The sequence below is a fragment of the Felis catus genome, chromosome X, assembly GCF_018350175.1.
Source record: "Felis catus isolate Fca126 chromosome X, F.catus_Fca126_mat1.0, whole genome shotgun sequence".
NCBI classification, from domain to species: Eukaryota; Metazoa; Chordata; class Mammalia; order Carnivora; family Felidae; genus Felis; species Felis catus.
Genome location: NC_058386.1, coordinates 57796014 through 57810741, shown reverse-complemented (window position 1 = coordinate 57810741; position 14728 = coordinate 57796014). Strand labels below are relative to the sequence as shown.

Below are 14728 nucleotides of genomic sequence, written 5' to 3'. Positions count from 1 at the left end.
GATTATATAAATAGAATCATATAGTATGTAACCTTTTGATATTGCTCTTTTAAAAGTTAGCATGATTTATTGACATCCATCCAAGTTTTGTGTATCAATAGTTTGTTCTTTACGGGTACTTGAGTGGCTCAGTTGGTTAAGTGTCCAACATCAGCTCAGGTCATGATCTTGTGGCTCATGAGTTCAAGCCCCACATTGGGCTCTGTGCTGACAGCTCAAAGCCTGGAACCTGCTTCGAATTGTCTTCCTCTCTCTATGCCCCTCCCCTATTCACACTCTGTCTCTCTCTCTCCCTCAAAAATAAATAAACATTAAAAAAAGTTTTGTTCTTTATTTGTAAGTAGTATTCTATGGTATGGATGTACCACAGTTTGTCTAGCCATTCAGTATGGAAGGCATTTGGGTTTCTCCAGTTTTTGGCTATTACAAATAAAGTCGGTTAGAACATTTGTGTAGGTTTGTATGTGGATGTAAATTTTCAATTCTATGGGATGAATGCCCAGCATTGCAATTGCAATTGCTCGGTTGAATTGTTAGTGTATGTTTATTAGTTTGTTTTTTAAGAAAGGACCAAACTATTTTCTAGAGTGGCTGTGCCATTTTATTTTATTTTATTTTATTTTATTTATTTTTTAAATGTTTGTTTATTTTTGAGAGAGAGAGAGAGAGAGAGAGAGAGAGAGCAAGCATGAAAGTGGGGGAGAGGGGCAGCAAGAAAGGATGACAGAGGATCTGAAGCAGGCTGCATGCTCTAAGCTGTCAGCAGAGTCCGACGCAGGACTCAATGAACCGCAAGATTCTGACCTGAGCAGAGGTCGGTCGCTCAACTGACTGAGCCACTCAGGTGCCCTGAATGGCTGTGCCATTTTAAACCCATGAGCAATATATGGAAGATCCCATTTTCTGCATCCTTGCCAGCATTTGGTATTGTGACTAATTATATTACTTATTCCATTAGATGTCTAGTGATATTTCATCATGGTTTAATTTGTAGTTCCCTAATGATTAATGTTGAATATTTTTTCATGTACCTATTTGCTCTCTGTATATTCTCTTAAGTGAAATGTAGGTTCATGCTTCTTATCCATTTTCTAATTGGATTATTTGATTTTTTTTATTGTTGAATTTTGAGAATTATATATTCTACATTTGAGTCCTTTGTTGTATATGTATTTATAAATATTTTCTAGTCTGCAGCTTGTCTTTTCATCCTTTTAATAGGGTTGCAGAGCAAAAGTATTTAATTTTGATAAAGTTTAGTTGATTTTTTACAATGGATTGTGCTTCTGGTATTCTGTCTCAAAAGCCTTCACCAAGCTCTAGATCTGAAAGATTTTCTCCTCTGTTTTTTTCTAAAAGTCTATAGCTTTGGGGCACCTGGGTGACTCAGTTGGTTAAGTGTCTGACTCTTGGTTTTGGCTTAGGTCATGATCTCACAGTTTGTGGGTTCCAGCCTCACGTCAGGCTCTGTGTTGCCAGTGCAGATCCTGCTTGGGATTTTCTCTCTTTCTCTCCCTCTCTGTCTGCCCCTCCCGTGCTCGCTCGCTCTCTCTCTCTCTCTCTCTCTCTCTCGAAATAAATAAACTTTAAAAAAATAGAAAAACCACCTAAAAAAAGTTCTATAGCTTTACCTTTTCCATTTAAATCTATGATTGATTTTGAGTTACTTTTTTTTTTTATAAGGAGTGAGGCTTAGATTAACTCTTTTTGTTGTCATTGTTTATGGATATCTAATTGCTCCAGTACCATTAGTTGAAAAGACTATCCTTCCACTACTGAATTTCTTTGCACATTTGTTAAATATCAATTCACCACACTTATTTATCTGGGTGTATCTATTTCTGGGATCTCTTTTAAATCTATGGATCTATTCTTTCAATACCAAATAGTTTTGATTATTGTGGCTATCAAGTTTTAAAGTTTAGTATGGAGATTCTTTCAATTTTATTGTTTATCAGAATTGTTTAATTCTAGTCTAATTCCTTTGCCTTTACACATAAATTTTATTTTTTATTATTTTTTTGTATTCATCATTTTTTTATTTATAATGGGCCAAAAATGTAAGCATTTTACAAAGTGAAATTACTATCACAGGTAATGATAGCACATCTATATTTGAAGGATATTTCAGCCATTAAAATATCTGTACAAAGTTTTTTTTTTAATTTAATTTAATTTTTTTAAATTTACATCCAAATTAGTTAGCATATAGTGCAACCATGATTTTAGGAGTATGTTCCTTAGTGCCCCTTACCCATTTATCCCATCCCCACTCCCACAACCCCTCCCGTAACCCTCAGTTTATTCTCCATATTATGAGACTCTTCTGTTTTGTTCCCCTCCCTGTTTTTATATTATTTTTGTTTCCCTTGACTTATGTTCATCTGTTTTGTCTCTTAAAGTCCTCATATGAGTGAAGTCATATGATTTTTGTCTTTCTCTGACTAATTTCACTTAGCATAGTACCCTCCAGTTCCATCCATGTAGTTGCAAATGGCAAGATTTCATTCTTTTTGATTGCTGAGTAATACTCCATTGTGTGTGTGTGTGTGTGTGTGTGTGTGTGTGTGTGTGTGTGTATATATATATATATATGTATATATATATATATATATATACACACCACATCTTCCTTATCCATTCATCCATGGATGGACATTTGGGCTCTTTCCATACTTTGGCTATTGTTGATAGTGCTGCTATAAACATGGGGGTGCATGTGTCCCTTCGAAACAGTATATCTATATCCCTTGGATAAATGCCTAGTAGTGCCATTGCTGGGTCGTAGGGTAGTTCTATTTTTAGTTTTTTGAGAAATCTCCATACTGTTTTCCAGAGTGGCTGCACCAGCTTCCATTCCCACCACCAATGCAAAAGAGATGCTCTTTCTCCGCATCCTTGCCAACATCTGTTGTTGCCTGAGTTGTTAATGTTAGCCATTCTGACAGGTGTAAGGTGGTATCTCATTGTGGTTTTGATTTGTATTTCCCTGATGATAATTGATGTTGAGCACTTTTTCATGTGTCAGTTGGCCATCTGGATGTCTTCTTTTGAGAAGTGTTTATTCATGTCTTTTGCCCATTTCTTGACTGGATTATTTGTTTTTTGGGTGTTGAGTTTGATAAGTTCTTTGTAGATTTTGGATACTAACCCTTTATTTGATATGTCATTTGCAAATACCTTCTCCCATTCTGTCGGTTGCCTTTTAGTTTTGCTGATGGTTTCCTTTGCTGTGTAGAAGCTTTTTATTTTGATGAGGTCCCAGTAGTTCATTTTTGCTTTTGTTTCCCTTGCCTCCGGAGACGTGTTCAGTAAGAAGTTGCTGCGGCCAAGATCAAAGAGGTTTTTGCCTACACATGAATTTTAGAATAATATTATCTACATTCACAAAAATATTGTCTACATTTACCAAAAAAATCTTTTTCTGGAATTATGATGGGAGTTGTGTGAAGTCTGTATATCAATTTGGGGAGAATTTACATCTATTAATTTTTTGTTTTTGTTGCTTGAGCCTTAGTTTTCATATTTAAGAAATCATCACCTAACATGAGGTCATGAAGATTTAACGCTCCTGTATTTTAATCTAAGAATTTTATAGTTTTTAGCTTTTATATTTGAATCCATGATCCATTTTTAGTCAGTTTTTCATATGGTGTGAGGTAGGTATCCTACTTCATTCTTTAGCATTGGGTATCCAGTGCCAGCATCACTGTTTTTAAAAGACAATTTTTGCTCATTGAATTGTCTTTGCACTCTTATAAAAAGTCATTTGATCTTAAATGTAAGGATTTATATCTGGACTCTGTTTTATTCCATTGACTTATACGTCCCTTGTCACTACCAATCTCGATTACTGTAGCCTTGTGGTAAGTTTTGAAATTGGGAAGTATGAGCCCTGCAACTTTGCTCTTCATTTTATTTTTTAATTTTTAATTATTATTTAATGCTTATTTATTTATTTTGAGAGAACACATGTGCATGTGAACCAGGGAGAGGCAGAGAGAGAGGGAGAGAGAGATATTTACAGCAGTTCAGACTGTGAGGTTATTAGGAGCCTATTTTAGGACAAAAAGCTCCTATTTAACATTTAAAAATCCCTCTAGGGATGCTTGTCTGCCCAACTCTTTTTTTTTTTATTTAAAAAAATTTTTTAATGTTTATTTATTTATTTATTTATTTTTTAATATTTTAAAAAAATTTTTTTTAAGTTTATTTATTTTTGAGACAGAGAGAGACAGAGCATGAACGGGGGAGGGTCAGAGAGAGACGGAGACACAGAATCGGAAGCAGGCTCCAGGCTCTGAGCCATCAGCCCAGAGCCCGACGCGGGGCTCGAACCCACAGACCGCGAGATCGTGACCTGAGCCGAAGTCGGACGCTTAACTGACTGAGCCACCTAGGCGCCCCTAATGTTTATTTATTTTTGAGAGACAGAGCACAATTGGGGAAGGAACAGAGAGAGAGGAAGACACAGAATCTGAATCAGGCTCCAGGCTCCAAGCTGTCAGCACAGAGCCCAACGCAGGGCTCAAACTTACGGACTGGACCGTGAGATCAGGACCTGAGCCAAAGTTGGCACTTAACTGACTGAGCCACCCAGGTGCCCCTATCCAACTCTTGATTTCATGGACTGAGGTCATGATCCCAGGGTCGTGGGATTGAGCCCTGCATTAGGTTTGTACTAAGCGTAGAGCCTGCTTGGGATTCTTTCTCCCTCTCTCTGTCTTTCTCTCTCTGTCTTTCTTTCTCTTCCTCTGCCTCTCTCCCTTGCTCATGCTCATGCATGTGCATTCTCTCTCTAAAATAATAAATAAGTAAATAAATAAAAATTAAAAAATATTAAAAATCCCTCTAATGTGGAGATAAATGCAAGAGCTATTCAAGCTGGGTAAACATCTATTAGACATGGCATAATATCATAATATAATATAAGATTGTACACCAGTTTTGCCATTTCCAGAACAAAGTAAATGACTCCCATTCACTGTCAACTCGTGTTACCCAGGATTATTTTTATTTTTCTGTATTTAGAGCTGGCTATTGTGTGTAGTTAGACCAACCAGTGTTGCTAAAAAGACTAGGAAACAAATTAAGACTTTCTAACTCCAGTTACAAATATGTTAAATTGACTTATAGACAAATAGCTTGTCATTTTATTTTAACCAATTATTGATGTTTTTCCACTTTCCCAGGCAATTGCTCTAGGGGATTTTCAAAGAGCATCTTCATGTTCACTGCGCTGTAAGGATATGTTGATAAGGCTCCCCAAAATGGTGAGTGAAATCTGCATTTATTCTCCAAGAGTTTGAACATGAGCTATATCAAGTTCTAGGAAGAATCATTACTACTTCATGCAAACTGTTAGAGATTGTATTTGAGTCCATTCCACTTACTTAGCTGATCTTTGAAATATTTTTTGTTCTTTACTAGAAAGGGGGTTTAAAAAAGCAAAAGGTTATTTCTTAAAATTTCTTTGCTTTCCTTTTTTGTCAAACCATTTTGATAATACTTCCTTCATATTTCAAGCTCTGTGATGAACAAAATGAAAAAAAAAGAGTTTTTTTTCCCTGGTGGCAAGGTTGACAACAGTCATATCACTGCCATAGTGTTTTTCTATTTTGGGTTGTGGAAGTGTGAGAAATTTGATAGGGTAAATAAAGCCTACTTCCCAGACCAGTTCTCATCACAGTTCCAGGGTTGAAAAAAAATCCAAGGTTGATAAGTTTTAATTTTTCAACTTCATCTCCTATTCTTATCCTGTTCTTTTTGTTTTCTCACTGACTATGTCTACTTCATTCTCTACTATCACATTGGGAATTGATAACAAAGATATATCTGGATATTGGGGTGAATGTTCCTACTTGTGAGATTGGTGTTACTTTCCCCCAAATACTCTGTTATAATATAGAACTTAATTTAGTAAATATTTACATATTGCCAGTTATATGATTGTGCTATCCCCTGTGCACTTCTCTCTCTCTTTCTCCTCTTTCTCTCTCTGTCTCTTCTTTTTGTCCATGACCAGGGCTCCATCCCCTCTGCAACGTCTGCAGCTGTTCATCCCCCAAACCATGTCTCTGCATCTCCTACCTTCCACGATGTGGCCTCTTCTCTCCCTGTAGTTGTGCAGTTCTGTCAGTCCTCAGATTGATTTATTGGGTATTCATAATGATTTTATACTTATCTAGCTGTGTTCAAGGGATGAGGCAAGCCTAGGGTCCTCCTACTACTCTGCCATCTTAGCTCCTTATTAGCTTTAATACTATACATAAACTCTGTTACTATACATCTGTGTTCACAAATGACATATATTTTGTGCCCAATAGATTTATACTTATTATTTTTTTTTTCAACGTTTATTTATTTTTGGGACAGAGAGAGACAGAGCATGAACGGGGGAGGGGCAGAGAGAGAGGGAGACACAGAATCGGAAACAGGCTCCAGGCTCCGAGCCATCAGCCCAGAGCCCGACGCAGGGCTCGAACTCACGGACCGCGAGATCGTGACCTGGCTGAAGTCGGACGCTTAACTGACTGCGCCACCCAGGCGCCCCATATTTATACTTATTTTTAAACATATTTTCCCTTTATATCATATAGAAAAAAAGATTTATAAATTGAAACTACAATAATACTTATATATTTACCTAGTTACTTTTATCAGTTTAAAATATTTTTATTTTAAAGCATATTTATTTATTTATTTATTTTGAGAGAGAGAGAGAGAGAGAGACAGAGACAGAGACAGAGACAGTGGGCGAGCAGGGGAGGGCCAGAGAGAGAGGGAGACACAGAATCTGAAGCAGGCTCCAGGCTGTCAGCTGTCAGCACAGAGCCTGACATGGGGCTCAAACCCACGAACTGTGAGATCATGACCTGAGCTGAAGTCGGACACTTAACCGACTGCGCCACCCAGGCGCCCCCATAAGTGATATCTTAAATATTATATTCTTAAATTGATTGTCATTGATGTATAAGAATGAAGCTGCTTTTGATATCCAGCAACTTTTCTGAACTCTAATTAGTTAAAAACTTTTTTCTGTAAAATCTCTTGGATTGTTTGCATTTTAATGTTTTTACTATCTCTTTCTTTTGGCTCTGGCTCTGTTGCTATCTATTTCACATTATAATTTGCTTTAAGTCAGAGACCTTTCTTTAATATGCTTTGGAGAATAAACGGACACTGAATAGTATATTGAAGATATGAAAGGAGACTCTTAGGTGGTGTTTAGGAAAAGAAAGTTTTTGGTATCTTGCAAAGTGTTAGAGGTGATAAAGGGAAAAGCACATGCAGAGAGAGAGGAAAGGGCTGAATTAGAAGATCTAGTATATATAATACAAGAGTAATTATGCCTTTGTCAGGATGGGGCTACTAGTAAATGACCTTTAATTCTAGAGTTCAGAGTTTGTATTTTATGTGGAAGGTGGTTGATAGAATTATATTGTTAGGACACTAACAGTTTTAATTTTTTGAAGCTTATTTATTTATTTTGAGAGAGAGAGAGAGAGAGAGAGAGAGAGAGAGAGAGAGAGAGAGAGAGAACGAGTGGGGAAGAGAGGCAGAGGAGAGAAGAGAATCCCAAGTAGGCTGCATGCTCATGGAACCTTACATGGGACTCAGTCCCACAACCCTGGGATCATGACCTGAGCTGAAATCAAGAGTCAGATCTTCAACTGACTGAGCCACCCAGGCATCCCAGGACACTAACAATTTTAAAGGTCAATGAAATTATGTAGTGTGTGTGTGTGTGTGTGTTTTTTTTAACATTTATTTATTTTTGAGACAGAGAGACAGAGCATGAACGGGGGAGGGTCAGAGAGAGGGAGACACAGAATCTGAAACAGGCTCCAGGCTCTGAGCTGTCAGTACAGAGCCCGACGTGGGGCTCGAACCCACGGACCGTGAGATCATGACCTGAGCCGAAGTCGGCCGCCCAACCGACTGAGCCACCCAGGCGCCCCTATGTAGTGTGTTTTTGATGGGCTTAAGGTTTAGACGGGACTTGAAAATCTAGAGCAGAAAATCTTATGAGAGGAAATGATCAGATACAGGTTAGAGAAGAGCTAACATAAAGTTATTCGCTTAAAAGGAATTCATGAATTAAATAAACCAATCCTCTTTTTCTGAGACATCCTTCCTGTATGCAAAAACTGGGTTAGGAATTACTGTAAAGTGTTAACATGAAGGCAGAAGGTGATTCTGTATTGGTTCACCAGAGAAATTAAGTGCTTGGAAAATTGTGTCTTAGGGTACAAGAGAAGTAACTAATGACCTATTGTTGGTTATTATTGAGCTATCTGAGGATTAAAGAAAGCTAAGTCAGGGAGGGATTGGAAGGTAAATGTCTTAAAGCCATTAAGGAAGAAAGCCAGGCAATTATCATTCAATTATTGCTACACCGTTATAATTGAACAAAATTAAAAAATACATGATCTATAAATGTATAAAACATAACAGAATCACAAAAAAAATAGCTTGGAACTTGGGACTGGAAAAATAATAGGAGGTTTGTTCTTTTCTGAGTTAAAATCCTAATATATAAAGTAATATGTAGAAGATTAACTTATCTGGTTAATTAAAAATACAAAACCTCTGATTGAACTGAAAAGTTAGTGATCAAATTCATTTGTAGCAGCAGTATCTAATAGAGTTTTAAAAATCATCCATATAATCTCATGTTGGCATTGTAAAGTAGATATTCAGTTGGAGCTATCATTTCTGGGCTGGTAGATATAACAGTGGCTGGAGGTTCTAGAGATCCCATGGGTCCTGAATCTTGCATAAGTCCCTTTCTGTATGACCAATATACAACAGACTTACAGATCTCTACCTTCTTTGTATTTTTTTTTTTGCCATGTGTATTGCTTGCAAAATGAAAGGTTAATACTCCATAAAAGGCTGGGAACATATATATTTTTTTATTTTTATTTTTTTCAATATATGAAATTTATTGTCAAATTGGTTTCCATACAACACCCAGTGCTCATCCCAAAAGGTGCCCTCCTCAATACCCATCACCCACCCTCCCCTCCCACCCACCCCCCATCAACCCTCAGTTTGTTCTCAATTTTTAACAGTCTCTTATGCTTTGGCTCTCTCCCACTCTAACCTCTTTTTTTTTTCTCCTTCCCCTCCCCCATGGGTTTCTGTGAAGTTTCTCAGGATCCACATAAGAGTGAAAACATATGGTATCTGTCTTTCTCAGTATGGCTTATTTCACTTAGCATCACACTCTCCAGTTCCATCCAAACTAGCATATGGCCTATGCTACAAAGGGCCATATTTCATTCTTTCTCATTGCCACGTAGTACTCCATTGTGTATATAAACCACAATTTCTTTATCCATTCATCAGTTGATGGACATTTAGGCCCTTTCCATAATTTGGCTATTGTTGAGAGTGCTGCTATAAACATTGGGGTACAAGTGCCCCTATGCATCAGCACTCCTGTATCCCTTAAGTAAATTCCCAGCAGTGCTACTGCTGGGTCAGAGGGTAGGTCTATTTTTAATATTTAATATTTAATTAATATTAATATTTAATATTTAATAAAGCCACTGTTTTCCTGAGTGGCTGTACCAGTTTGCATTCCCACCAACAGTGCAAGAGGGTTCCCGTTTCTCCACATCCTCGCCAGCATCTATATAGTCTCCTGATTTGTTCATTTTGGCCACTCTGACTGGGGTGAGGTGATATCTGAGTGTGGTTTTGATTTCTATTTCGCTGATGAGGAGCGACGTTGAGCATCTTTTCATGTGCCTGTTGGCCATCGGATATCTTCTTTAGAGAAGTGTCTATTCATGTTTTCTGCCCATTTCTTCACTGGATTATTTGTTTTTTGGGTGTGGAGTTTGGTGAGCTCTTTATAGATTTTGGATACTAGCCCTTTGTCCCATATGTCATTTGCAAATATCTTTCCCCATTCCATTTGTTGCCTTTTAGTTTTGTTGGTTGTTTCCTTTGCTGTGCTGAAGCTTTTTATCTTCATGAGGTCCCAGTAGTTCATTTTTGCTTTTAATTCCCTTGCCTTTGGGAAGGCATGTGTCAAGTAAGAAATTGCTACGACTGAGGTCAGAGAGGTCTTTTCCTGCTTTCTCCTCTAGGGTTTTGATGGTTTCCTGTGTCACATTCAGATCCTTTATCCATTTTGACTTTATTTTTGTGAATGGTGTGAGAAAGTGGTCAAGTTTCATCCTTCTGCATGTTGCTGTCCAGTTCTGCCAGCACCATTTGTTAACGAGACTGTCTTTTTTCCAATGGATGTCCTTTCCTGCTTTGTCAAAGATTAGTTGGGCATACGATTGTGGGTCTAGTTCTGGGGTTTCTATTCTATTCCATTGGTCTATGTGTCTGTTTTTGTGCCAATACCATGCTGTCTTGATGATTACAGCTTTGTAGTAGAGGCTAAAGTCTGGGATTGTGACGCCTCCTGCTTTGGTCTTCTTCTTCAAAATTACTTTGGCTATTCGGGGACTTTTGTGGTTCCATATGAATTTTAGGATTGCTTGTTCTAGCTTTGAGAAGAATGCTGGTGCAATTTTGATTGGGATTGCATTGAATGTGTAGATAGCTTTGGGTAGTATTGACATTTTGACAATATTTATTCTTCTAGTCCATGAGCATGGAATGTTTTTCCACTTCTTTATATCTTCTTCAATTTCCTTCATAAGCTTTCTATAGTTTTCAGCATACAGATCTTTTCCATTTTTGGTTAGATTTATTCCTAGGTATTTTATGCTTCTTGGTGCAATTGTGAATGGGATCAGTTTCTTTATTTGTCTTTCTGTTGCTTCATTATTAGTGTATAAGAATGCAACTGATTTCTGTACATTGATTTTGTATCCTGCAACTTTGCTAAATTCATGTATCAGTTCTAGCAGACTTTTGGTGGAGCCTATCTGATTTTCCATGTATAATATCATGTCATCTGCAAAAAGTGAAAGCTTAACTTCATCTTTGCCAATTTTGATGCCTTTGATTTCTTTTTGTTGTCTGATTGTTGATGCTAGGACTTCCAACACTATGTTAAACAACAGCGGTGAGAGTGGACATCCCTATCGTGTTCGTGATCTCAGGGAGAAAGCTCTCAGTTTTTCCCCATTGAGGATGATATTAGCTGTGGGCTTTTCATAAATGGCTTTTATGATGTTTAAGTATGTTCCTTCTTTCCCGACTTTCTCGAGAGTTTTTATTAAGAAAAGTTGCTGAATTTTGTCAAATGCCTTTTCTGCATCGATTGACAGGATCATATGGTTCTTATCTTTTCTTTTATTAATGTGATGTATCATGTTGATTGATTTGTGAATGTTGAACCAGCCCCGCATCCCAGGAATGAATCCCACTTGATCCTGTTGAATAATTCTTTTTATATGCTGTTGAATTCGATTTGCTAGTATCTTGTTGAGAATTTTTGCATCCATATTCATCAGGGATATTGGCTTGTAGTTCTCTTTTTTTACTGGGTCTCTATCTGCTTTAGGAGTCAAACTAATGCTGGCTTCATACAATGAGTCTGGAAGTTTTCCTTCCCTTTCTAATTTTTGGAATAGTTTGAGAAGGATAGGTATTATCTCTGCTTTAAACGTCTGGTAGAACTCCCCTGGGAAGCCATCTGGTCCTGGACTTTTATTTGTTGGGAGATTTTTGATGACCGATTCAATTTCTTCACTGGTTATGGGTCTGTTCAAGCTTTCTATTTCCTCCTGATTGAGTTTTGGAAGTGTGTGGGTGTTTAGGAATTTGTCCATTTCTTCCAGGTTGTCCAGTTTCTTGGCATATAATTTTTCATAGTATTCCCTGTTAATTGCTTGTGTCTCTGAAGGATTGGTTGTAGTAATTCCATTTTCATTCATGATTTTATCTATTTGGGTCCTCTCCCTTTTCTTTTTGTTCTCAAAAAGAGAAGAGGTTTATCAATTTTGTTTATATTTTCAAAAAACCAACTCTTGGTTTCATTGATCTGCTCTACAGTATTTAGTATTTTTAAATTCTATATTGTTTATTCCTGCTCTGGTCTTTATTATTTCTCTTCTTCTGCTGGGTTTGGGCTGTCTTTGCTGTTCTGCTTCCATTTCCTTTAGGTGTGCTGTTAGATTTTGTATTTGGGATTTTTCTTGTTTCTTGAGATAGGCCTGGATTGCAATGTATTTTCCTCTCAGGACTGCCTTCGCTGCATCCCAAAGCGTTTGGATTGTTGTCTTTTCATCTTCATTTGTTTCCATATATTTTTAAATTTCTTCTCTAATTGCCTGGTTGACCCATTCATTCTTTAGTAGGGTGTTCTTTAACCTCCATGCTTTTGGAGGTTTTCCAGACTTTTTCCTGTGGTTGATTTCAAGCTTCAGAGCATTGAGGTCTGAAAATATGCATGGTATGATCTCAATTCCTGTATACTTATGAAGGGCTGTTTTGTGACCCAGTATGTGATCTATCTTGGAGAATGTTCCACGTGCACTCGAGAAGAAAAGTATATTCTGTTGCTTTGGGATGTAGAGTTCTAAATATATCTGTCAAGTCCATCTGATCCAATGTCTCATTCAGGGCCCTTGTTTCTTTATTGATCCTGTGTCTAGATGATCTATCCATTGTTGTAAGTGGAATATTAAAGTCCCCTGCAATTACCACATTCTTATCAATAAGGTTGTTTATGTTTGTGAGTAGTTGTTTTATATATTTGGGGGCTCCCATATTCGGCGTATAGACATTATTAATTGTTAGCTCTTCCTGATGGATAGACACTGTAATTATTATATAATGCCCTTCTTCATCTCTTGTTACAGCCTTTAATTTAAGGTCCAGTTTGTCTGATATAAGTATGTCTACTCCAGCTTTCTTTTCACTTCCAGTAGCATGATAAATAGTTCTCCATCCTCTCACTTTCAATCTGAAGGTGTCCTCAGGTCTAAAATGAGTCTCTTGTAGACAGCACATAGATGGGTCTTGGTTTTTTATCCATTCTGAAACCCTATGTCTTTGGCTGGAGCATTTAGTCCATTTACATTCAGTGTTATTATAGAAAGGTATGGGTTTAGAGTCATTGTGATGTCTGTAGGTTTCATGGTTGTAGTCATGTCTCTGGTACTTTGTCTCTCAGGATCCCCCTTAGGATCTCTTGTAGGGCTGGTTTAGTGGTGATGAATTCCTTCAGTTTGTGTTTGTTTGGGAAGACCTTTATCTCTCCTTCTATTCTAAATGACAGACTTGCTGGATAAAGGATTCTCGGCTGCATAGTTTTTCTGTTCATCACATTGAAGATCTCCTGCCATTCCTTTCTGGCCTGCCAAGTTTCAGTAGAGAGATCCGTCAGGAGTCTTATCGGTCTCCCTTTATATGTTACAGCACGTTTATCTCTAGCTGCTTTCAGAATTTTCTCTTTATCCTTGTATTTTGCCAGTTTCACTATGCTATGTCGTGCAGAAGATCGATTCAAGTTCTGTCTGAAGGGAGTTCTCTGTGCCTCTTGGATTTCAGTGCCTTTTTCCTTCCCCAGTTCAGGGAAGTTCTCAGCTATGATTTCTTCAAGTACACCTTCAGCACTTTTCTCTCTCTCTTCCTCCTCTGGAATACCAATTATGTGTAGATTATTTCTCTTTACTGCATCACTTAGTTCTCTAATTTTCCCCTCATACTCCTGGATTTTTTTTATCTCTCTTTTTCTCAGCTTCCTCTTTTTCCATAATTTTATCTTCTAGTTCACCTATTGTCTCCTCTGCCTCTTCAATCCGAGCCGTGGTTGTCTCCAATTTATTTTGCAGTTCATTTATAGCATTTTTTAGCTCTTCCTGAGTGTTCCTTAGTTCCTTGATCTCTGTAGCAATAGATTCTCTGCTGTCCTCTATACTGTTTTCAAGTCCAGCGATTAATTTTATGACTATTATTCTAAATTCACTTTCTGTTATATTGTTTAAATCCTTTTTGATCAGTTCATTAGCTGTTGTTATTTCCTGGAGATTCTTTTGAGGGGAATTCTTCCGTTTCGTCATTTTGGATAGTCCCTGGAGTGGTGCGGAACTGCAGGGCACTTCCCCTGTTCTGTCTTGGTTGGTGGACGGGGCCGCAGTCAGACCAGATGTCTGCCCCCAGCCCACCGCTGGGGCCACAGTCAGACTGGTGGGTACCTTCTCTATCCCTCTCCTAGGGGCGGGATTCACTGTGGGGTGGTGTGGCTCCTCTGGGCTACTTGCACACTGCCAGGCTTGTGGGGTTGGGGATCTGGAGTGTTAGCCGGGGTGGATCTGCAAGGTGCACAGGGGCTGGAGGGGCAGGCTCAGCTCGCTTATCTGCTTATCCTTTGGAGATCCGCTTCGGGAGGGACCCTGCGGCACTGGGAGGGAGTCAGACTCGCTGCTGGAGGGATGGATCCGCAGAAGCACAGCGTTGGGTGTTTGCCTGGTACAAGGAAGTTCCCTGGCAGGAACTGGTTTTCTTTGGGATTTTGGCTGGGGGATGGGCAAGGGAGATGGTTCTGGTGAGCGCCTTTGTTCCCCACCAAGCTGAGCTCTGTCATCGTGGGCTCAACAACTCTCCCTCCTGTTGTTCTCTAGCCTTCCTGCTCTCCGAGCAGAGATGTTAACTTATAACCTTCCAGATGTTAAGTCCCGCTTGCTGTTCAGAACACACTCCGTCTGGCCCCTCCGCTTTTGCAAGCCAGACTCAGGGCCTCTGCTTGGCCAGCAGGCTGCCCCTCCCTCCTGGCTCCCTCCCGCCAGTCCTTGTAGCACACACCGCC

At 38.6% G+C, this 14728-nt stretch overlaps 1 protein-coding gene across 3 annotated transcripts in view; it reads left to right on the top strand.

The window, feature by feature from the left end:
• Nucleotides 1-14728, top strand: part of TEX11 (testis expressed 11) — a 244864-nt gene that overhangs the window by 35019 nt on the left and 195117 nt on the right. For all 3 annotated transcript variants that reach the window (XM_045050778.1, XM_045050777.1, XM_006943797.4), the window contains exon 8: nt 5193-5273. In XM_045050778.1, coding sequence (XP_044906713.1) covers nt 5193-5273 — 81 coding nt within the window. The remainder of the gene's footprint in view (nt 1-5192; nt 5274-14728) is intronic.